The sequence below is a fragment of the Phalangium opilio genome, unplaced genomic scaffold (assembly GCF_054372755.1).
Source record: "Phalangium opilio isolate 3A_F unplaced genomic scaffold, DU_Popi_V2 ptg000009l_1, whole genome shotgun sequence".
In the NCBI taxonomy this organism is placed as follows: Eukaryota; Metazoa; Arthropoda; class Arachnida; order Opiliones; family Phalangiidae; genus Phalangium; species Phalangium opilio.
Genome location: NW_028324146.1, coordinates 5,587,734 through 5,612,898, shown reverse-complemented (window position 1 = coordinate 5,612,898; position 25,165 = coordinate 5,587,734). Strand labels below are relative to the sequence as shown.

At 34.3% G+C, this 25,165-nt stretch overlaps 2 protein-coding genes and 1 long non-coding RNA gene across 3 annotated transcripts in view; 1 reads left to right on the top strand and 2 right to left on the bottom strand.

The window, feature by feature from the left end:
• The window catches only part of LOC149713532 (uncharacterized), a 207,136-nt gene that overhangs the window by 50,742 nt on the left and 131,229 nt on the right, over window positions 1-25,165 (top strand). The window lies entirely within an intron of this gene.
• LOC149713533 (uncharacterized) overlaps window positions 1-25,165 on the bottom strand; it is a 222,141-nt gene that overhangs the window by 82,084 nt on the left and 114,892 nt on the right. The window lies entirely within an intron of this gene.
• LOC149713534 (uncharacterized) lies at window positions 15,368-19,924 on the bottom strand. The gene is made up of 2 exons (XM_089848995.1): window positions 19,485-19,924; window positions 15,368-16,517 (listed from the first exon to the last, which is right to left on the bottom strand). The coding sequence occupies exons 1-2, from the start codon at window positions 19,897-19,899 to the stop codon at window positions 15,628-15,630; spliced, it is 1,305 nt and encodes a 434-aa protein (XP_089705121.1). The 5' UTR covers window positions 19,900-19,924; the 3' UTR covers window positions 15,368-15,627.

The window sequence follows — 25,165 nt, the reverse complement described above, 5'->3', positions numbered from 1 at the left end:
CATTTCAACTTTGGGAACTGTGTGTATCGATATTTTCCCCGGCACCACAGGTGTGGAAATACTTCACTAATTAGTTAATTAGCCCAAGAGAATAAATTACAAATTTATTAGAGGACTTTACATTTCAAAGAGATATCTCTTTTCTTTCATTTCTATAACATCTGTTTGCTTAGGCTAAGTAAATTCAATCTTTCAAGTTAATAACTAAGTTACCAGTATACATTACCCCGTTGAAGATCCTTCAAACACTTTTAATACTGGAAAACCAGAACTTCAAACGATACAAAATATGGCATTTTAATTTTCCGAGAGAAAACTTTATACTTTAAAAGAAAAAAAGATTAAAAAGAGAAACGAGAGAAGAGATTGCTATACAAAGATTTTTAATTATTGAAAATTTCCAAGAAAATTAGTCGAGTTCACGAGTATGTAGGAATGAAAAGATGAGGATGTGGCGAGGACCTAAGATTGAGATGATGTAAAGCAAAGGAGATGCTGCTCCTGGGGATAAATTGAGAGAAGGAAAAGATCGGGTGAAGTTGCGATGGGAGGGATGCTAAAAGATAAGCAAGCGACCCCTGAAAAATTATGTAACAGCGGAGGAGTAGCGAACGGAAGCGGCTACTTCAAAAGAGGAGCGGACCCAGCAGAGAGCTTGGGGAGTGAGAGACTTTTTGGGGTTTGCGCTTACGCATTAATGAGTTCAGATTGATAATCTACGCGAGAAGGAAGCCGGGAAGGACGGATGGACGCGTGGGCGGAAGACTAAGGACTAAGAAGGGTCTTGTTTTGTTAGAGCTTTTCAATTAACGAGAATTATTATCAAGCGGCCGTTTTAGAAAGAGGGGAGAGAGCGAGAGAGACCGAACGCTGACGATCTTTATAGAGACTGAAATATATATTTTTTAAAATATTTCCCCCTCATTCCCGGTCGTTGGAAAACTCCATCGATTTCCAATGCCCGCGCCAGAACAACAAGACGAAAGGAAGCCCAAATCATCTCTTTCATTTTCAAAAGGGAAGATCAAATATTTTAATCAAAAACTTCAAAATTAAGCTAATTCAATAACATGGTATAGTGAGACGATAATGGCGCAAGGAGACTATCTATATATTCGTTGAGTATTTTGATTTCAATACAAAGAGAATTATCGGGAAAAACACAATACTCAACTGTTTCTGAAGAAAGAGAGATAATGAAATAACGGTGGTTCTTTTATATTTCGAACTAGTTTCAGATTCCTTCTTCCTATGAATACCCCATATCCTTAATTTTAATTATTTTTAAAGATGAAACTCTAGTTGGGGAAGCATCTGATTGGCTTAATTAAGTTACCAGCCTTGGCTTTGTCCCTCACTCCAAAACATTAAAAATTAACAATGCATCCCTGGATACTCTATAATCAACAGTATTTTTGGCTGAGTTATTCTGCACATGCCTGCATGAAACATGTCACACGTTTTCTTAATAAAACTACATTGAGACCGCGATATGAAGTATCAAATTCTGCATCATTACTGACCTTGTGATGTTTAATATGTTCGTTAAAAAATATTTTGATCCTCCCTTGAACCGAAACTAATACAAAGGGTTTCCAATGAAGCTCTCTTTGCGTTTGGAAAATTAAACGCCGAAAACTGTATAGGGGAAGTGGGTAGTGCACACAACCATAGCGGCTATAGGGTTGAGTTTGGCGAAACTACAGGAAAAGCTTAATCTTTTAATAATCAGTGATTTATTAGAGGGGACCCCATTTATTAAAGAGAGAGTGTGTGTGTGTTCTCTCTCTTTTCCATGGATCCTTTTGCTCTTGGTCTTCCCGCCGCTCGATCCCCGCGGCTTAGTTACGATGATCCCCATCCTCCACTTTTAGGTCGACTGGGGAAAGGGGAGCGGGTAGGGGGTGTTCCGGGTGTCCCATCTTTTATCATTGCCCGTTAATTAACAAGGGTTTTGCGACGTCAAAGGTTACGACCTTCGGTCGCTTTACCCAATAAAATCCCCTCCTACCCAAAATCTCGTGTTTTATCGGAAGCCCCTGCAGTTTATACTAACTGGTTTCGTTTCAAATATATCATCTGATTTAATCGTAAAATTATTATGGGGTTAAACTTTTGAGGCCATACGTATAAATTTGATATTAAATAAAAAATATTGTTATCTTATATTAGTTCAATGCCCCCCGTGAATTATTGAACGGAGTGAATACAAGATTAGATGATTCCCCAATATTGGCGTATCCAAACCTAATCTAACCTGACCTGACCCAACTCAAATTCAGAACAAATTACCTTTCGGACACTAGTATTTGGTTTACTTTGTTCCTGGTCTCACCCAAAACATTGATCGTGCTCAAAAGGAAGAGCATCATACAAGTTGTCATAATCTGGTGACTAGAACTAGCATTCGTAACATATTAAAGGGATTTGTACATAAATCTCCTTGATTTGAAATCAAACCTTCTGCATTAGGTGGGATCAATGGGATTATTACAAAATCCCATTGATTCGAAATCCTCCCTTCCGCACTAGTTTCGAAACTACTTTGACGCATTACGGTTGAATGGGATTTCTGTCCAATGGGAATTCAGTACAGTGCAAGGTTACCCTTTTGTATTGGAGCGCAAGATTAGTATTACAAACTAATTATGATATTGGGAAGCTCGAGTGTCTACGGGAAGCAGCGTAAACTTGCACGGGCCAACGTGTGGACGGTGTACAAGCAAAGTAGTTGATGCAATGCAATTTGATCTCTTCGAAAGAAGACTTAATGATGTTGTTTACGCAAGCTTAATTGCATCGTGTTGACGCAAAGAATACACAGTACTTTAGTGTAGCCACCGTTTAAGATGGTGTCGCATGAAAATCTAATTATATTGTATTCGATCTTTACCGCTATACTTCCTAAAGAAAAATTTTATTCTAGTCTGTAGGGAATCTTTGGTGCGAAACGGATAAATTTTGAAGCTAATCTATTGGCAGTAACAAAACTAATGTTTCCTAGAAATTAAATCAACCCATTTCCAAATGCAATTAATACCAAAATTTTAGAAGGCTTCGTTCAAGGGCAGACAGCGAGTCTATTCGAAAGCTGAAGTCAACAATCACTTAATTAAGTGTCTAATGTTTTTGATAAATATTATAACCGCTAGACCTAAATAGTAAAAAATATCCGGTCTCAATTGATTTGAAACTATAATGATTTGTAATCGTGACGTTGATATAAGATGTCCGCACAGTGTCACGTCGGTTGAGGGATATGAAAGAGACCTGCTCTTTGATCTAATTAAAATTTGCGCCGAATATGCTTTCAATTTATTCAAAACATACGAAATGATAGCACGGATAAAGCTCGGTATATTTCCTGCATTTTCGATCCTCCGCAGCATCAAGGGAGCTTACATTTGAATGCTTTGCTGGGTCGGAATTAAGTCACGTTTTTAAGAAAATAACATTGTACGTAACATAAAATGAACTCGTGAAATTCTGCCATGAATTTAGACCGTCGTTCTCGTTCATCATAAACGCAATGAACAAAATATATAGAAGTATTATAAATACCAAAGATTAATACTATTAATACTATTAAGAACTTATTCGAAGAACAGTTAACGGACGGGTTAATGGATTAATTGTCAAAGCTTGATTCATGTGTGTATGTGCATTGCCAAATTCTTTTGTTGGTCTTTATCAATACACAAATGTCCAACTTTGTAATGCCAGACTGTTATTTCTTTTCTACAAAGAAATTAAACTTTTGTTTCTCATTATTAGCCTATTGTACTTTGTCCACGTTCATTATCTTTGGGAGAATTTTGCCAATTCATACACGTATACTAAAAGTAAGAGAAAGACCTAAATCCCAAGTTGACCATTAGAGAAGAGAAGACAACTCGGGCTCTATAGCTAAAGTTTAAAGATTCAACCAGGGAGAAGCACTCGTAAACGTTTTAAATTAATTTACTCTTTCGCCCAAATTCCTAACTAGCTCTATTCTTTACCTGCGCAGTAACTTTGCTACCTTTTATAACAACAGTTAATTTTACCTGGAACTTCCAGCGCGAACAAAGCCAGGCTCCCCTTTATCTCTCGCACCAACTTTAGTTAGTGATATAAGCGACACTAGTTTTGTACGCGGTGACATTTCAAGGTGAAATCCAGATAGTGAATTAGTGACTGTACAATATAATTAAAAGAGTCTATACCATGTAACGAAATAAGGAATTCAAACTATTCCAAACAAGCTTTTATATAATAAAAAAAAGGTTTTTGATTTAATTAATGCCAGCTCAGTAAATCTTTGTACTTTTCGTATACAGAATGGGCAAACTTTTTACCAGTTTCATATTTATTCATACATAGTTTACAGACGAGGATTCATACAATTTACACAGGGAGGCCAGGCTTCACGTGTTGCAAAATTAGACCTGACTCACTCGTGACTCTAAAGCCGGGTCTCCTTGTGTAAATGGTATGAATCCTCCTAGTCTATAGGCCTAATTTATAATTTTATGAAATATGCAGATAGTCGAGAGAGGGAGCTTTACGTCAGACTGGAAATTCAATTTTGTCCGTTGTTCATTCATGTGAAAATTATGTCACTAATTTGTGGCTTATTAAATATTTAAAAGAATTAGTTTAGTTTAACAGTAAATTTTAAACTCAACAATTCACCATCGATTTTCCCTAAAGCAAAAATATCAAAATGAACCATAACTGGCATACATATAGCTATCTAGGAATCATTGTGTACCTATGTCCTCCATGTTAATTTCTATGCGGATTTTGCGGGCCGTGCTTGAGAACTTACTATCTGTTAAGCCTCACAACTCTGACGTCATTCTAACTGTGATTTCATTGGTTGGTAGCCACGCCAGGTTCAATACACAACGAGATATATTATTCGTCATGGATAATGTTCAGTCTAGCTTTTCCAACGTAGAGAAAATGGCTATCTAATAATTCCTAGTACCTGTAGTTGCGCATAGGTTTTACAGATTGTAAGATAAGTAAATAAGGCATACTTTTACTTGACACGTTACTTGTCTATCCTTCCGCACATGTTTAAATAATAAACTTTTTAATATTGTTTGGTTCGTAAATTCGACGGTTCTCTTTATCTCCAGGGTATCCTTTACTCCCTCAGTATATTCGTTGCATCTTTACAACACCCCAGGCCATTGGAAAAGGCTGAACCATCTCTTAAATTATATTTATAAATGGAAAACAAAGAAACAGAGAAGTTCCCTAGTTATAGAGATCCATGCATGTTTTAAGCTTATTATACCAAAGAGAAAACACGGAAGATAGAGAGAGAGAGGCATTTGCAGAATTATCTAAGGAGGTGTGCTTTTGTAAAGACATGTGAGACTCCACTTATTTAAACAGAAACAAAAGGAACAGGGTATTTAAGGTTTTGGCATTTATGCTTCTGTTACTATGGAGGTTTCGTAGATTTCGAAATGAAAATTGTAGCTTATTGTTTTACAAATTTCGAAGTGAAAATAGTGAATTATTTTTGGAATTGTGGAACTATAATCGTAGCTTTCTTAAAAGAAATGCAGCTTATATTTCAAAATTTCGCAAAGAAATGCAGCTTATATTTCAAAATTTCGCAAAGAAATGCAGCTTATTTTTCAAAATTTCGCAAAGAAATGCAGCTTATTTTTCAAAATTTCGCAAAGAAATGCAGCTTATTTTTCAAAATTTCGCAAAGAAATGCAGCTTATTTTTCAAAATTTCGCAAAGAAATGCAGCTTATATTTCAAAATTTCGCAAAGAAATGCAGCTTATATTTCAAAATTTCGCAAAGAAATGCAGCTTATATTTCAAAATTTCGCAAAGAAATGCAGCTTATATTTCAAAATTTCGCAAAGAAATGCAGCTTATATTTCAAAATTTCGCAAAGAAATGCAGCTTATATTTCAAAATTTCGCAAAGAAATGCAGCTTATATTTCAAAATTTCGCAAAGAAATGCAGCTTATATTTCAAAATTTCGCAAAGAAATGCAGCTAATATTTCAAAATTTCGCAAAGAAATGCAGCTTATATTTCAAAATTTCGCAAAGAAATGCAGCTTATATTTCAAAATTTCGCAAAGAAATGCAGCTTATATTTCAAAATTTCGCAAAGAAATGCAGCTTATATTTCAAAATTTCGCAAAGAAATGCAGCTTATATTTCAAAATTTCGCAAAGAAATGCAGCTTATATTTCAAAATTTCGCAAAGAAATGCAGCTTATATTTCAAAATTTCGCAAAGAAATGCAGCTTATATTTCAAAATTTCGCAAAGAAATGCAGCTTATATTTCAAAATTTCGCAAAGAAATGCAGCTTATATTTCAAAATTTCGCAAAGAAATGCAGCTTATATTTCAAAATTTCGCAAAGAAATGCAGCTTATATTTCAAAATTTCGCAAAGAAATGCAGCTTATATTTCAAAATTTCGCAAAGAAATGCAGCTTATATTTCAAAATTTCGCAAAGAAATGCAGCTTATATTTCAAAATTTCGCAAAGAAATGCAGCTTATATTTCAAAATTTCGCAAAGAAATGCAGCTTATATTTCAAAATTTCGCAAAGAAATGCAGCTTATATTTCAAAATTTCGCAAAGAAATGCAGCTTATATTTCAAAATTTCGCAAAAAAATGCAGCTTATATTTCAAAATTTCGCAAAGAAATGCAGCTTATATTTCAAAATTTCGCAAAGAAATGCAGCTTATATTTCAAAATTTCGCAAAGAAATGCAGCTTATATTTCAAAATTTCGCAAAAAAATGCAGCTTATATTTCAAAATTTCGCAAAAAAATGTAGCTTATATTTCAAAATTTCGCAAAAAAATGTAGCTTATATTTCAAAATTTCGCAAAAAAATGCAGCTTATATTTCAAAATTTCGCAAAAAAATGCAGCTTATATTTCAAAATTTCGCAAAAAAATGCAGCTTATATTTCAAAATTTCGCAAAGAAATGCAGCTTATATTTCAAAATTTCGCAAAGAAATGCAGCTTATATTTCAAAATTTCGCAAAGAAATGCAGCTTATATTTCAAAATTTCGCAAAGAAATGCAGCTTATATTTCAAAATTTCGCAAAGAAATGCAGCTTATATTTCAAAATTTCGCAAAGAAATGCAGCTTATATTTCAAAATTTCGCAAAGAAATGCAGCTTATATTTCAAAATTTCGCAAAGAAATGCAGCTTATATTTCAAAATTTCGCAAAGAAATGCAGCTTATATTTCAAAATTTCGCAAAGAAATGCAGCTTATATTTCAAAATTTCGCAAAGAAATGCAGCTTATATTTCAAAATTTCGCAAAGAAATGCAGCTTATATTTCAAAATTTCGCAAAGAAATGCAGCTTATATTTCAAAATTTCGCAAAGAAATGCAGCTTATATTTCAAAATTTCGCAAAGAAATGCAGCTTATATTTCAAAATTTCAAAAGTCGAAAAGAAATGCAGCTTATATTTCAAAATTTCAAAAGTCGAAAAGAAATATAGCTTATTTTTCAAAATTCTAAAATAAAAATAGCTTATATTTCAAAAGTCGAAAAGAAATATAGCTTATTTTTCAAAATTCAAAAATAAATATAGCTTATATTTCAAAATTCAAAAATAAATATAGCTTATATTTCAAAAGTCAAAAATAAATATAGCTTATATTTCAAAAGTCAAAAATAAATAGCTTATTTTTCAAAATTCAAAAATAAATATAGCTTATATTTCAAAATTCAAAAATAAATATAGCTTATATTTCAAAATTCAAAAATAAATATAGCTTATATTTCAAAATTCAAAAATAAATATAGCTTATATTTCAAAATTCAAAAATAAATATAGCTTATATTTCAAAATTCAAAAATAAATATAGCTTATATTTCAAAATTCAAAAATAAATATAGCTTATATTTCAAAATTCAAAAATAAATATAGCTTATATTTCAAAATTCAAAAATAAATATAGCTTATATTTCAAAATTCAAAAATAAATATAGCTTATATTTCAAAATTCAAAAATAAATATAGCTTATATTTCAAAATTCAAAAATAAATATAGCTTATATTTCAAAATTCAAAAATAAATATAGCTTATATTTCAAAATTCAAAAATAAATATAGCTTATATTTCAAAATTCAAAAATAAATATAGCTTATATTTCAAAATTCAAAAATAAATATAGCTTATATTTCAAAATTCGAAAATAAATATAGCTTGTATTTCAAAATTCGAAAATAAATATAGCTTGTATTTCAAAATTCGAAAATAAATATAGCTTATATTTCAAAATTCGAAAATAAATATAGCTTATATTTCAAAATTCGAAAATAAATATAGCTTATATTTCAAAATTCGAAAATAAATATAGCTTATATTTCAAAATTCAAAAATAAATATAGCTTATATTTCAAAATTCAAAAATAAATATAGCTTATATTTCAAAATTCGAAAAGAAAAGTACCTTATTTTTATAATTTAAAATAGTGAGAGGTCTTCTTGGGAGGATCTCTTTACGATTTCCTCTATGAGAAAATTAATAAATCGTATCTAAACACTACAAAAAAACTGTATGATTTCCCGTTTAAATAAACTACCATCTTGGTAAAGCAACGACTATAATTGAAGTAAAAATAACGGGGTCCTTGTTTGCAACTCTCGTAAATCCATGTATTACACAGTTTGGTATATGGTATCGCGCAACTCCCGAAGTTAATTCAACTTCAAAGTTAGTCTTCGCACTTTGCGTTTAGGCTTGAAGCCATTATGGGCTTGAAGGCGCGTTTACTAAGGAGGTTTAATGAAGCGCGTCTCCTTTACCATAGGTATACACGCTCGAATAACATAGTTAATATAAATGTATACGAGCCGTATAATTTTAAGCGCTACATTTGACCTTTCAGGCTCTTTTACAACTAAGGGAAGAAAACCCCGCGAGGAACAAGCCATTTCAAAATTTAACGAACCATGGTCGTAACGCCGTTATACCTTTCAAAATTAAATACGAACAACAGTATAGAGTGCACAACTGAAGTAGCCTAGGAAATTGTTTTGTTCATTCCGAACCCGTCTATATTGATTTTTGTGTAATAGGTAAGGGTGACCCAATTTTAAATTGAGGAAAAGAATACCTTATCCCGCATTGGTATAAAAGCAAAAACAAAACAAGGTTCGGTTGACAAAAGTTCAAATTGAAAGTAAATTTTGTTTTAAAGAAAATATTGGTTCTAGGGGTAGCTTAGGACTTGGCATTTTCTGAAAGTTAATTAAAATTTCGAGGAAGTTACGGTCTAAACAATTGTGTTAATTAGTGATGCAAAATTTTTGGGATAATAAATTAAGGCTGCGTTCAGTAACACTCATCAGGAAAAACATCGATGTTTGGGAAAATGAAATCGGTGTTCTTTTGACGTCATGATGACGTTGCAGTTGTTGAAGGGCACAATTTTGTGTAATCGATGCTTTTCTTAATGGCGACGATATTATGATAACGTTACGGCAGAGGCTTAAATAATAAATCCGAACTATTTACAAAGATATTGTACTTCAATTTATCAATTAAATCAAAATTCTGTCAGAATCCATTTTTTTACCAAAATAATATATTACTTTTCAGTATTATTATCCATAAGGATAATATTTGTCAATTCTTCATTATTTTAAATTGGTGGAGATTAGGATGTAGTTCCCCCCATTTTTGGTCGCGGCGCAAAATGACGAAATTTACGTCATGAATCCGATGCTCATCAAAAAAACCTCCTCTTACAGCTGATTTTTCTGATGGGCATCCGATGAGCATCATGACGTCACGCCCAAAGACGCGAAAAACCGTTCAGTAAGACATCGATGTCATATTTTAGTCATCGATGTTTTTGATGCCGGTTACTGAACGCAGCCTAAGTAATTACTCTGATGATGTTTTCGGTGCATAGTTTACGATATTCTTAATATGAAATTAAAAAAAGACATAGAAGGGAACACATCTTAGGCGAAAGCTCTATTCATCAAAAGCTGTGATTTCATTTATTTTTATTTATTTATTTATTTATTTATTTATTTATTTATTTATTTATTTATTAAGAAGAAACGACGTTTCAGTTACGCAGGCGTAGTATGTAACTTACGGTGAAAATCAATAGAGTTTAAAAGTTTTGTGATCTTTGACGTTTCACCCTTAATTGTTACTCCACGATAAACAATTAGCATTGACCATCAGTTTCTTGATTAAATTTAAGGGGTCATCAGTAAAATTCTACAATCTTAACTTGAAAACAGTGGCCCGGACGGCAAAATGTCAGAGAACATTTTCAACTTAAAATCGCTCAAAGAACATCCACCTTAATTTCTGAAAGACTTATCAGAAACACCCTGTATAGTAATTGCTACAAATATTTCACCTTAAATAAGTCTTTTTAAATTACCGAAAGTCCCACTCTAAAAGTTAACATCTCTACCTAAACTTATATTTGTAACTTTCATTTCAATATGAATTATTTTAACCCTTTAATTCTGCGAAGCGACGAAGTCTGGCCAATGTACTACGTAGGCGTTTCCATTGCTCTATAACACGTAATAAAGGGTAGATTGAAAATGTATGGTCAGAGTTAATGTCCTTCGTTTCAGATCGCTAACCCAAAATCCGAGTTCATTGAATGATATAAAAAATCGTTATGTGGCCTAACTAGCTTCGGCCAAGGAATTTAGTTTAAGAGAGACCCTGATGTGGGTTGCACAAAAATAAAATAGCCTGAAATCCTACATTTCAGTGTAGGACTGTCTTAGATTTTTGAACTTTGCAAAAAAGCCCACGCTATACTCCGTATCCATGTGCCCCATAAGGGATTAAAAAAGAAAAAAACTTAAAATAGAAATTTAAAAATAAAAAGCAAAGGTTTCAAACCATGCTCCAACACACCGAGACCAGTTTTAATTTAAACAGGCGACCAAAAAACTTTGAGTCACACTGATTAAACCTTTCCTTATACGTCTTTAAATTGCAAGTTACGAGAGGTCGAACACTTATCAAAAAACAGACTCGAGATTTCAATGGGGATAATAACAATGTAAGCACGGAATATCGTACAAGAAAATATAGTTGCCTACACCAAAGTTTGTCTCCTCACTCGTCCTAAGAGAATTAAGAGAAAGAGCTTCATATCATGCGGAGTATGCCACGTCACTTCAACATGCATGGTGTTTAGGATTAACATATTTTCACACTACTTTAATTACGACCTCTTCGTTTTCTTTAAATCGTAAATTCTAAACTGCAGAACTATGAAACTGTGTACAATATGAAATAAGATTCTTTTGATTACAACAATAGTTGTCGATAATCATTTTATGTCCATTAATTTTAATTTTACCTGATTGCCCCCTTTAAAAACCGTGTGGCAGCCGTTTCTTAAAGACATACATATTAGAAACATTTTCTACAAAGTTACTTTCCTTTTGTTAGTTACAAAATCATCTATTGTTAATTCTTTCACGTCTCATTGCCGTTTGCTAAGCATATAGCATATTTTAATGTCAGAACGGAAGAAAGGGGCGTGGAATTAATGCCTAATTTCAAATCCCAAAAAGCTTAAGATTCGTAACTGCAAACTGATGAAACTTAAATACAGGAATTATAATGCGAACTTGGCTATAATTTGCGGCCAATATTACACACCACTGCACACAGAGTTTTGGAAGTGTCGTCCTCTGGGTCTTCAGAGTAGATAAAGTAGTAGCCTGAGAGATTCAAATAATCCCAACAAAACCCAATGGACCATAAGCAAAAAGGCTTAATTTCGAAATTAGAAATCTCATATAGGCCAAAGCTCGAATGAAGAAAAGAAAGGTCTACCAAAAAAAAAAAAAAAAAGGTAATGGAAAAGGAAGGCAAATCAAGAAGACAGAGGAAGCAGCGGTTATTATGTAGAAAAGCCTAAGCCAAGAAGATGGGCGCACTGCGAAATTGGACAAAATATCTGAAGGATGGTATTCTAATTGTTCCAAATAGTACTCGCTTCTATCAGAATCTGTATTAATTAAGGTACGGCACTAACTAAGTCAACGCGCAGTCCAAATGTTTTTATAAACGTCAAATATGAAGCCGAAATGTTTCAGGAACTTTATAATAGAAATTGGCTACCGATCATTTTGTATGGAAGGGTTGGTTTTGTTTCGAATTTGTGACAATATTGGAAAAGGTTGACCAGAAAAATTGTTGTACATCTTTTGTATACATTTTGATCAGTTCACGAATAGCTTTACCCCACTTAATGCCATGCCGCAATATTTAGTACTATTTACATGTATTCAAAGTAGGCTTCACAGCGTGATCTTAAAATCTCCATTCACTCTTCGCGGTCAAAGTAAAAAAGTACAAATTGAAACCATACTCGGTCAAACACCACTCGCAGCGTTTACTGGTCCCTGATGGGGATTCCGGCAAGGCTTAATTCTAAACTTGATTTCGTAGGAAACGTTTCTATCGTGTACGACAGTTGTCACTCCCTTTAACCGCAAATATTTGTGACATTCATCTTTACGATTCTAGCCTTTTCTATGTATAATTCGTCCAAGGTGGCAATGAGAGAGCTTGGTCCAAAGGAAGGAATAGAAGCGAGGGTTTCGCCATTACATGGCCGGCTGAACACCTCATCCCTCTCTGAATGAATGAAGAAGCTCAGGATGCTCACGAGCCATTCGCGACTCTCGAGCTTTAGGATAGAGAAAGGGAAAAAGTCAAGCCGAGCAAACAAGGCTGATAAAAAATTCCCCTTCTACTCTCGGACGCTTTTTACCCATAGTAGCATCTCCGATAGTTCGAATAGCGCTAGCTAGATCCCCGCTCCCCCCAATCTCCCTTCATCCTTAAGCCTAAATGTCCGACCGAATAGGAGATTCGCCTGTTTGTTCGTTGACGCGAGCCGCATTGAGTCTCGCCAGCTAGGCATCTTAATCCCGAAGAAAAGTCTTTCCTAAGCATCTCTCTCTCTCTTTTCTCAGCCTCTTCCCGCTCTCGCGCTCTTACCGGAGATCGCGCTAGAAAGGATGGAGAAGAAGATCTATCTCCCATCCTCCCACTTTTTTTCCAACGCCACCTGAATGTTCTTCATTTATCTCTGGGCCTTTTCCCCTTTCCCAGATCGTCTATTCGTTCTTTAGAAAAAGAACGGGTTTTTTTTTCTTCTTTCGAAATGGTTTAGGATGGTTCAGGGATATACCTTCCTCCTTTAGGCATCCATGATCAGTCAATTTTTTATATTCGTCCTCTCGCGATCAAGGGCTTATAAACGTATGTCTCTACCATCCCCCCTACCACTATCTTTGGCGCTCATCCCTTCTGCCACAATGAAGTAGGATGATTCGAGTGAAGTGGGTCCCCGCCGGACCCTTTCCCCGCAATGGAATTTTGGAGCAAAATTGTCCTAAGTCAATGAACGCGCTTATTTAGAGTTGAAAGGATAACCAGAGAGTATAGCCGCCTGTATACCGAATTAATTCGGTATACAGGCGGCCTTTACGTAGCCCCATTTGTTGCCCCCCCCCTTTTCTATTTATCTCGTTCCTCTAGATGGTACCGTGCCTGAAGGGGGAAAATATGGTTGGGGGGGGGGACGGCACGTATCACGTGATATTGTTGGCGGGAAATTTGAATTTGTTTTTAGTGTATTGGTACGACGTCATGTGACTTGGTGACGACATTCAGTGTCCATAATGTTATTATTTGGTGTATCTTTAGGCTACTGTATACATTTAGTGGATGATTTAATGGTAATTCTATAGGTTCAGTAGACCCTTTCTACACGCACCCGTCCCGTAATGTTGTTTTTTTTTGAATGATTTTAAGGTCTCTCCATGTATGCTTATGTTATACTAAAGAACTAGATTAGGTTTACGTAGTTTATTGAAAATTAAGCAAAGACTAAGTTCTACAGTAAGGATGTATGCTTTGTATTGTTATTATTTGGTATATCTTTATGATATTGTATACATTTAGGGTATAATGTGTTGGTAATTCTATAAGTTCAAGTAAACCCTTTCTACACCTGCCCTTCCCTTGTTGTTATTCTTTGTATGATTTTAAGGTATCCATGTATGTTTATGTTATACTAAAGAACTAGTTTTAAGTGAGATAAGGTTTACATTGAAAAAAGGTTCAACTAACCCTATGATGCGGTACTACAGTAGGGTGTTATAGCTAGTAAACGAAATACAAGGTTAGAACAATAGTACATTTTAATACCATAAACGTGGTATTACGGCAGTTTTTGCACAGTTTGGCATTTGATTAGACGTTAAAATGAAGCAGTACAGCTAAAAAACTCAGAACATAAGGATTACATTAGTTTTAATACGAATTTGGAGAATAAGTACAATTACTTGAGTTAAAATGCGAAATATTACTAAAAAACATTAGAAAATACGGGTTACGTAGAATACATGGCAAACAAGCACAATACTAGTTATTAGATTAAACAAACATATAGGATTGACTGAAAAATATATACGCGCTAAAATACTGATATACAGTTAAAAGGCGCAATCGGTACTAAAAAACATTATCAAAAAGCAAGAATTACACCGATTTTGATCACAAACAAATTCACTAAAATGCAAAATTAATGCTACTTCAAAAAAATAGTAGTACAAGATGATTAAGCACATAAACATTTACCATCATAGAAAATAGAACAATATTACTGCATGCGAGATTATTAAGTACATATATATCCATGTACCTTCTATAAAACACCATTAATTAAATTGATTCACATTAGTTTTAATACGCATTTGGAGAATAAGTACAATTACTTGAGCTAAAATGCAAAAAATTACTAAAAAAAACATCCGAAAATACGAATTACATAGAATACATGGCAAATAAGCACAATACTAGTTATTAAATTAAAAATCCTCATTGGATTGACTGAAAAACATATACGCGCTAAAATATTGATATACAGTTAAAATGCGCAATCGTTACTAAAAACACCATCAAAAAGCAAGAATTACACTGATTTTGATAACAAACGAATTCACTAAAATGCAAAATTAATACAGCTTCAAAAAATCGTAGAACAAGCTGATTAAGCACATAAACATTTACCATCTTAGAAAGTATAGCAATACTACTGCATGCGAGATTATTAAGTGCATATATACCCTTGTACCTTCATAGAAAATATAGCAATACTACTTTTTAATATGATTTAAAGTCTACAATGGTTATTATACGATTTTAGTACAAATATTAGGCTAATTATTAAACTAAAAGGTTCACAGGATTGACGAAAAAATATATTTTTTCTGACGCGCTAAAATACTGATATACGATTACGGATAAAAATATGGAAATATTACTAAAAAACGTTATAATTATCATCAAAAAATAAAAATTACACTTATACAAAACAATTCAATACTTATTTTTATACTAAAGTGCTAATATATACTAATTAAAAAAGCTTACTAAATGCAAAAATATTACCAAAAACGCTGCGTATTCGTTAAAATATTGTTACATATTATTAATTGAAATACGTTAATAATACTAAAAATAATACTTGAGATACTAATTAAAATACTGATACTGGGTATCTAAAATATATACAAGTAACTTATGTGGAAAATGTCAAGGATTCTAGTTAATATAACCGTAGGGGGCAGTTTTATAGTCAGGTAGAATTCTAACTTTATCCACTACGACCTGATATGTTTTGGTCTGGTTGATCGTGATCAGAGTGTGATCTTGTAGACGTCTGATTTGAGGACCAATAGGGACTTGAACCGAGTTCATTAGAGGTTCACCTTCATTGTTTACGCCTAGTAGATTCTTCATTGTTTCAAAATTTATATAATTTTCAGTAGAGGCGTTTAAATAAAATCCTTTAACTTTGATAATGTTAGTTTTTTTGCCGGTTTTAGGGTCTAGAATATCCATAGAATAGTTCTTTGGTCCAGCACTCCCCCATTCGCAAATATACGCATCTGGGCCATAGGGTTCTAGTTCATTTTTTAGTTCCCCTAAATAATCGCCTGTGGGTAGCAAATGTGCGCCGTCTGGCGAGAGGTACACTAAACTATCCGTGTCATAATAAAAACAAAGGTCTCCGACCTTTTCAAGATGTCTTAGTAAATGTAATCGAGCCATAGATGTTGTGTAGCAAGCGATAACTACGTTTGTATGTTTGTGTACGAACTCGTTTTCTAGGATGTGTTCGTACTTTACTAGTACGGTGTTTTCGTTGATTGTTAGTAAACTTTTAACCTCCAAGTCTGGATTTAATATTAATCCGTACAATTTGTTGGCATCTTTGATTAGTTCGGTAGAGGTGTGTCTTGTTTTCTGGCCAAATTTACCCCAAAAAGAGTTGAGCATAAGTTTGCTAAGACATCTGAGACCTTCATTTTTCTCTACTTTAGTGATATCCAGTTCTACACCCTCTTCGTCTTTGAAACTTTTGACATAGTTCTCCTTATCTTCTTGAGTCTGGCAATCTGCCGGGAAGCCGCTAGCTAGGGTTTTGTATTCTAAAAAGGTATTAACATAATCTTTAAACAGTCCTCCCTGTTTTGTTTTGGGGTCGTACTGTGTCACTTTGTATGACCAAGCCTCGTACATTCGTGTGATTGTGTAACCATTCTCTACTGCATGACGTAACTCGTCGACTACCCATGTACCTCTCAATTCTCTTTTTTCAGGAGTATGTTCGCAATCACCTTGAAACTGGGTTTTACAACATGTGTAGCATAATGGAAATGTTAATTTTCCATTAATACGAGCGGGCAGAACGGGATGAATTAGGTTTTGGGCCGGTAATATGTCACATTTAAGAAGACCATCAAACGAAAATATGTCAGGAAAATCGTCTAATATGATCTCAGGATGTCCTATAGGTATCTTGGTGGTTTTATTAATGAATGGGTATAGACTTGTGAAATCCACGTAGTGAATTCGCTCCGATCCTGTTGTTTTATGGTATAGTTTTGTTGCGCAACATCTCCCCCCGAAGAATGCATCACGAGGGTCTAATCTTTTTACTATTTTAGGCATAATATCATTATGGTTTAAAAACTCTATTATTTCGGGTTTATTTACTTTTTCCTTCTGCCATGCGCACTCCCATTTGACATTTACTGTATAATCGAGAGATTCTAATTTGGCTAACATGATCATGCTTCTAAAATATCTGGAATTCAAGGTTTGCGCAGGGTCTCCATGCAAAGCCTTGTTTCTGTTTAAAGGAAAGTGTATTTTACACCCATGATAGAAACACCCCCAATACTCGAATATTTCCTTGTTGATTTCACAAAATCCGTCTACTTTAAGTTTTTTGATTCTGGTTTCTTTCCCTCTAAAGGAGGATTGGATAGTTATGTTTCTTTTGTGTGCAGTCCACTCTAACCATTCTATAGCCCCTATCGACTGATTTTCGCTAAGTCTATAATAATTAGCGGGTATGATACCTATAGTATCAGGTTTAAGATAATTTCGGCGAAACACATAAGAGCACACGCCAGGAAGAGTAATTGCGCCGCAATTAAATGGATCTACGCCAGTTACTTTAATGAGTAGCGTACGGAAAGTTAAACATCCTAGGAATAGTAAAACCGTATCGTTCTCACAATAATAATTGAGTTCACTCAGGAAGTCGAAACCGTGACCTTTACTATCCTCGGAGCTATGCCATTTTAAGAAGATATCTAAATTTTTCCTTGTAAAATATTGACAACCATAAGCTTCGATAGGGGGGAGATTAGTTTCTATAACATAGTTGGTTTCATTCTGTCTATTTACTTCAAAATTATGTTCTACAACATTGAATAAAAAATGTGGAAAATACCCTTTGGCTACGTCGGGTATACCAAAAGTAGAGGGAAACTTTGCTAAAGCTACAGGGATGAAATTATAGGAATCAAGAAATAGCAAGTTAAACAATTTCATTTCTAAAATTCGAGTTCCGTTAATTTTCAAAGATGGAACGAATTTTTCATCTCTATTTATGATTTCTCGAATTAGTAACTGATTATCATAATTACTGCCATAGTGAGACAGTATGATGACGTTCTTAACGGCATGCAACTGCATTAAATAATCTAAAAATAAAGCTATAGGATTACCGCCTGAAAATTGTTGCTTACGCTTACCAAACTGACTACACATATTACAGTTAAAATTTAGGGATGTTTCATCTATACAATGCTCACACACGGTTATGCTGACTAATAAGATAGCCTGGTGTTCATAGGCTCCTAACTTTTCCTGACACACCTTCGTTTGCACGCATTCTACGTCAAAGAAAATGTACATAAGATTTGGCTGATTAGGTCTAGGCTTTTTAACGGATGGCACTTCCAGAGGTTTGGCTTTGATAACCTGGATATAACATAAGTGATTGCTGGGCTGATATTTCTTACAGACCTGGCAATAAATCTCATCACACGTATGCATCTCAGTTCTTCGGGAAAAATCAATAATTTTTAAACAGTCTTTACAGTGAAAAAGGCGCTCACATAGGGACTTTTTACTGCTGGAAGATGCTAAGTGGCTTTGATAGCAATCATCGCCTAAGAATTTCCGTAAGCAAGACTCACAAGCTATCTGGGAACCTTGGCAGATAGTGGGTCTCATGCAACTAAAACAAAAGTCATTACATTTATGGGACTGTATTCGCCAATAGGGTACGAGACATTTTTCGCAGAATCGGTCGTGGCTAAAAAGTGGCCTTAATTTTGTAATAACGTTATAATGGTTATTTTCATTCAATAAAAAGAGGCGGGGCCTAGTATCATATGGATCATTTTCGCCTAAAATCAAAACAGGGACGCTATTTTCGAATTTGTAGACGAAAATCGAATATTGATTTAAATAAGATTTGAACCTTTCAAACGATTCGGCAGTCCCACACTCACTAACTTTTACATCGGCCTTATAACATAAATCTAAAGCTTCATTTCTTTGTAGTGTGACCTTTGGATCTATTTTAGATATAGTTACATATCGCGTTTTTAGAGTCTTGTCACCCGTTGTATCGTCGGCGTAAGCTCTATGAGTCATAGCTACACATAACGCTTGAGCTAAACACAGGTTGTCAGAATTGACTATACGTACAATACCTCGTCTATCTTTACAGAATAGATTGAAAGGTTTAATCCCTCGTGCTACAGGGCGCCCTTTACCCTCCGGTATTCTTACAATGCTAAAAATAATTTTAACAGGACCTAGGAAAAATGCTTCCATTTCGTCATCATAGAGCATAACACTAAGCTGGTCAAAAAGAATATTGGGGTCTACTTGATCAGCTCTTCTAAAGGATAATTCTAGTTCAGACCTACAAATATTCGCCGCACTCTTTAAAGTAATTTGGACGTAGTCTGTAGGTCTATACTTACTAAGGATGCATTTGGTTACGGTACATACACTAGCGACGGGATCGTCAGTAACTCTAAGTACTACCTCTCGGCCATACATGTTAAAATGTTTGTAAAATCTCTCACTTTGCCCTATTATCTCGCAAGAAGGTACGTTGTCAATAGGTGCGGGTTGGTCCGTTTCTCCTCCTCCCCATTGTACGTCGATATCATCGTCAGAAAGAGTCTCTTCAGAACCGTTCTCCCTCTCCAAGGTATCGTTCAATAGTATCTCCTCTGCGGGTGGTCCTTGATCTTTTCCGTCTAAAAATGCGGCTATCTCTTTGTCATATTGCGAGCTGTTGAAGTCGGCGATTTGAGCTTCTTCGTGTATACCCAGCTCAATTTCTTCTTGTCGTTTCGCTAGGCGATCTACATATTCAGTTCTTAAGGGACTCGGAATTAGATCCCTTAGGTTTTCCAATTCTTCTATGGTATTACAGTCCTCTGGTCTATTTATAGTCAGTTCGTTCAATGTTGTACGGAGAGTTTCAGGATCCATGTTTATCTTTCGATGTTTGAAGATCGACTGCGTATTTTGGTCATTTCCTAAGCCGCTTTTATACTAAATTTCTTAATAGACACGCCTACATTCCTCAATAATTTAACAATAGCCTTTATTACCTGATCCTATCAGTCACCAGATGTTTTCACACAATGCATTTTCGGAGCCAGGCCTGTTAATAGTTTACCCATTTCATAACAAAATAGCGCTGGCTTTGCTTTATGTCAAATAAATTGTCAACAGAAGAGCGGACTATAAATAGAATTTTGGTATAAACACCGCAAATAAGGGACAATTTTATTGGGGTAATAAATGAAAAACATGGTGTGTAAAAACTTTCTAGTGAGTCTCAATTGTGACAATATCCTTTGTTGTCTTCAAGTCTGATAAATAATAACGTTCCGAATTTCTCTAACAGGTCATAAAAACCATTGTACATTTTTAAAAAAAATGCCACCTTAAGCTAACTAAATTTCTTAATAGACACGCCCACGTTATTCAATCGTTTAACAATATCTTGATTTATTGCTTATCAGTCATCAGATGTTTTTCTCTTTATGCATTTTCGGACACACGCCTGTTAATAGTTTACCGATTTTATAACAAAAGAACGTTGGATTTGCTTTATGTCAAATAAATTGTCAAGAAAAGAGTGGCCTATAAATAGATTTTTGGTATAAACACCGCAAATAAGGGACAATACTTGTAATAAATAAAAAACAGGGTGCGTAAAGCGTTTCTAGAGATTCTCAATTGTGAAAATATCCTTTGATATCTTCATGTCTGCTAAATAATATGGTTCCGAATTTCCTTAATAGGTCATAAAAACCATTGTACACTTTTCAAAAAAAAATGCTAACCTATGAAAAGATAGTTTCTCACGGTCATGAATCACACTGTGAATGTGTAGGAGAGACGTCAGCCTACACAATTAAAAAAAGCAATGAATCACAAAATAGATTCCAATGAAAACAATGAAATAGTACTGGTCAACCACCTCCTAAAGCCCTTGTCTGAACGTGTTTACGGAATAGGTAATAAAATATTTCATCAACCAGCTAGCAACTAGACACTTACATATAACATATTTAATTCCTTAAGAGGCCAAATTTCGAAACTTTTAAAGAAGAGACAATGCCAATCGAAATCGTATTCGTTATGAAAAGGTTTATCAACGGAATGAAATTCTCAAAACAAGTCCAAACATTATGCGTCTTTCGCAGGATTAGAACAAAAGACCTTTCTCCACCGATGTGTATAACAAAAGGCGTAAATGTATGTACTACCGAAATGCGATTGATTGGGATGATTTCAGAGTACAAAGATAATTTTCGCTACTTGCTAGTGTAGTGATAGAACTGTAATACCTTTGAAAAAGGACACAATTGACTGTGAAAGGCTTGTAAATAAAGGAAGCTAAACCCAATGCCATATGGTCTGATTTGGGTAAAGAATTCTAGTGCTTTGTGAGAATGACTGAAACAAACAAGGATTTGAGCCTGATTTTTCTACCAAAGTATTCTTAATCTCGTCAAAGTTCTGTATAGACTGAAAGATCTGACAAGAAATAATATTAATGTTTTACTCTACCCAACTTGTTAACAATGTTGAACCCACAACTATTTAAGATCGGCTTAAGAGACTTCATCGAGGGGGAAAATCACAATATATTGTATGGTTTGCGATAAAAAGGTTAAAAAATGTACTGTTTTTTAACAAATGTTTTGATTAATCCTAGATTGATACAGCGTTTACTTGAGATGTAAGCACTGAAAGTTTTTGATTTAGCTGCCAGATTGAAGGTAAAATGGGGTATTTAGGATAGCTTTGTTACATTATTTGCTATGTTAAAGATGATAAAAGAGCGTTATTTCGGGCATCTTTAAAAAAAGAACGAAATTAGTCTCCTATAGTTCTGGAAAAATACTCATATATTTTCATGGTTTCGGTTAACGCACCAAAAAGGCCTTTTAAACTTGTCAGGATAATGACTGCGGGGCAAACCCCTTGAATTAAATGTTTCGTGGTAGGAAGAGTCACCAACTAACAAAACAATAAATCAAAAAATAAATTCCATTCAAAACAATACAAATGGTTCGACCATGCCCCTAAAAGCCATCACGTCTGAACGAGGTTACGTATAAATAAAAAACTGATGGGGATAAATCCTTTTGTTATGGATCGAGTTCGACCTCTTCCCCCTCCCCCCTTTTAATGTCATAAAACCAGGTAGGTGGTCCAATTAAAAAAAGGACAATAAATTCCAATGTATCTAAAAAAAGCTATGAGCATCAGACAACAATCGAGGGAAGCACCACCCTAAAGTCTGAACATCTCAAGAATGAGCGACCCTAACCACTAATACTAGTGTTATCATATTAAATTTAATCAAAGCAGTCGTCAAATTTTGTAACTATTGGTGTAAAAACCCGTATTTTTCATGATATTCAAATTTACTAGTAAGGAACAATTTTAATGACGTAACTGAATGTTTAAACTTAACCATTTCGTAAGATTTCTCTCTTTCGTTAGTCCGTTTGTACGTTTCGGTTTGTACTATTCCCCCGTTTGTATATACTCTCGTATTGTATCTAGACTCTTGTGCCATGGAGGGGGGTCGTACCCAAGCCCTGCAGGCTTCACTACCCTATCCCTCGAGCCTTATTAAATAAATAAATAAATTGCAACGATACGAGTAAAGTTAGTTTTGAGGTATAGAAAATTAAATTCCTTAAGTCTGCAACACCATCGCGTTATGTATTGAAATTAATGACTCTGAAATTAATGAAAATATATTTTTCATCGAATCATTTTGATAAATATATTGCGAAAATCATCGCTACATTTTTAGTCATGTGAACTCTTTTTCAAATGACTCGTTTCGTCATTTTAAGGCAACTAAAGAAACAAAGTGAGTTGGATTAACTGAAGTCAGTACTTTTTCAAACTTTGTATGCAATTCTTTGGGGAATTTAGGAAACCCAAATAAGCATTTTTATAGAAAAATGTTGCGTATAATTTTTCCTTCTATTTGCTAGAAATCCACGATTCATGCACTGACATTAGCTAAATGACACTCTGTGTTGTACTTTGAACTTTTCGCTGGTGCTATAATCTGTTTTAGTAAATAGGATGTATGTTTTTTCTAAAGGTGTTAGTTAAAATCTGTGTTTTTCCCTAGAACAGTGTAAATAGCAGTGATATTCTAGTGTGAAACTATGTAGATAATTCGACATTGTAAACATATACTTTGGGTATTTTAATACTCGTGCTCGAATGGATTGACGTTTCCTAAGAAATACTTTGTTTAATTAGCTTAGTCTCTGTATAGTAAAACATCGCTATACTATTTACTGCGAAGAGGGGGGGGGGGTTAAGAGGTATTAAATTTTTATTTAAATAGAAAAAAATTGGTGAAATTTTGCTAAATCAAGTGTTTTTGGTGAAACAGAGTAATTTCGATAAATTTAGCTAAAATTTATCGAAACGTTTTAATTAATTTGAAATGTTTTTCAAATGACTCGTTCCGTGTCTGTCAATTGTCACGTGCATGACTGATTTCGTGTCGGTGGTTTATTCATTTCCCCATGTATTCCTATGGGTTTTTAAAAATTTTAAATGCTCAATTTCGTTGCGAAAAAATGTAACGTGGTTGATCAAAAACGTTTCGATTGTTTTTTACTTTTAACACGAAATGCGTTGTGAATGATGCTTCTTTCAATACCGTTTTAACGTTTTCCACAAATTTTTGATTTACGCTGCCGATAATTTTGATAAATATAGTACGTTTAGGTCAATGCTTCGGTCTAATGATATATTGCCTTTCTGTTGACGCAACGGAAACATCTTAAACTTGTTGAGACTTGTCCTAATAATGCCCTCGGGGCAAACACCTGTAATCAATTAAATGCTTGAAACCCCATCGTAGGATGAATCACCAGCCCCCATTAATAAAGCAATAGATCACTCTAAATATAAATTCCATTGATTCAATACAAATGGTTCGACCCCCCCTCCCAAAGCCATTAAGACACGCCTGGACATGTTTACGTATAACTAAAAAACAGATGGAATGTCTTAACACGTTGGTAGTGAGTCATAAATCACTCTAAATATAAATTACATTGATAGCAATGCAAGGAATCAAGTGACATTGCCATGCCCCCCCCCCCAAAGACCTTTAGACACGTCTGAACGTGCTTGCGTATAAATAAAAGCAGATTGGGATAAATTCTTTTGTTATGAACCATGTTCGACCTCCTCCTCCCCCTTAATGTCATATAACATACACCTGGGTGGCCAAAAGGGGATTTTGTAAACTATAGAGAGTCATTTCAGTTCCGAACTCTGGTGAGAAAGGTTGTTGACAAGGTTAGTAAGAAATCATGTGTTACGGTATATGTAATTCTTTTTTGATTAAAATGTCGCTTAAAATGTGTGCTAATTAGAAAACATAAGAGACAGTCTAGCCATATTCGTGTATACTTTAGTTAGGATCAGCATTTTATGATGTTTTATAGTAATTTTTGTTCATTTTAACTGATTACCAGCTACCAAGTTGTGTAAAAACTGCCGTAATTCCCCTTTTATGATATTAAAATGTGCTATTGTTTTAACCCTGTAACTCAATAACCAATACACAAAAGGAGTACACCTAGAACCGCGTCGTATTCGAACCTTCTTCAATAAACTATGTAAACCCTATCTCAATTAAAACTAGTTCTTTAGTATAACATAAGCATAAATGGAGAGACCTCAAAATCATACAAAGAATAACAACAAGGGAAGGGTAGGTGTAGAAAGGGCCTACTGAACCTATATAAATCACACCATAAATGTATACAATATCATAAAGATATACCAAATAATAACAATACAAAACATGAGTACCTAGAACCGCATCATAGTTTAGTTTTCAATAAAATACGTAAACCCTAACTCAATTAAAACTAGTTCTTTAGTATAACATAAGCATACATGGAGAGACCTTAAAATCGTACAAAGAATAACACTACGGGAAGGGCGTGTGTAGAAAGAGCTTACTGAACCTATATAAATCATACCCTAAATGTACACAATATACTAAAGATACACCGAATAATAACAATACAAAACATGAGTACACCTAGTACCGCGTCGCAACTTAATTTGTAACTGTAATTGGGCAATGTAAACCATATCTCACTTAAAACTAGTTCTTTAGTATAACATAAGCATACATGGAGAGACCTCAAAATCATACAAAGAACAACATTACGGGAAG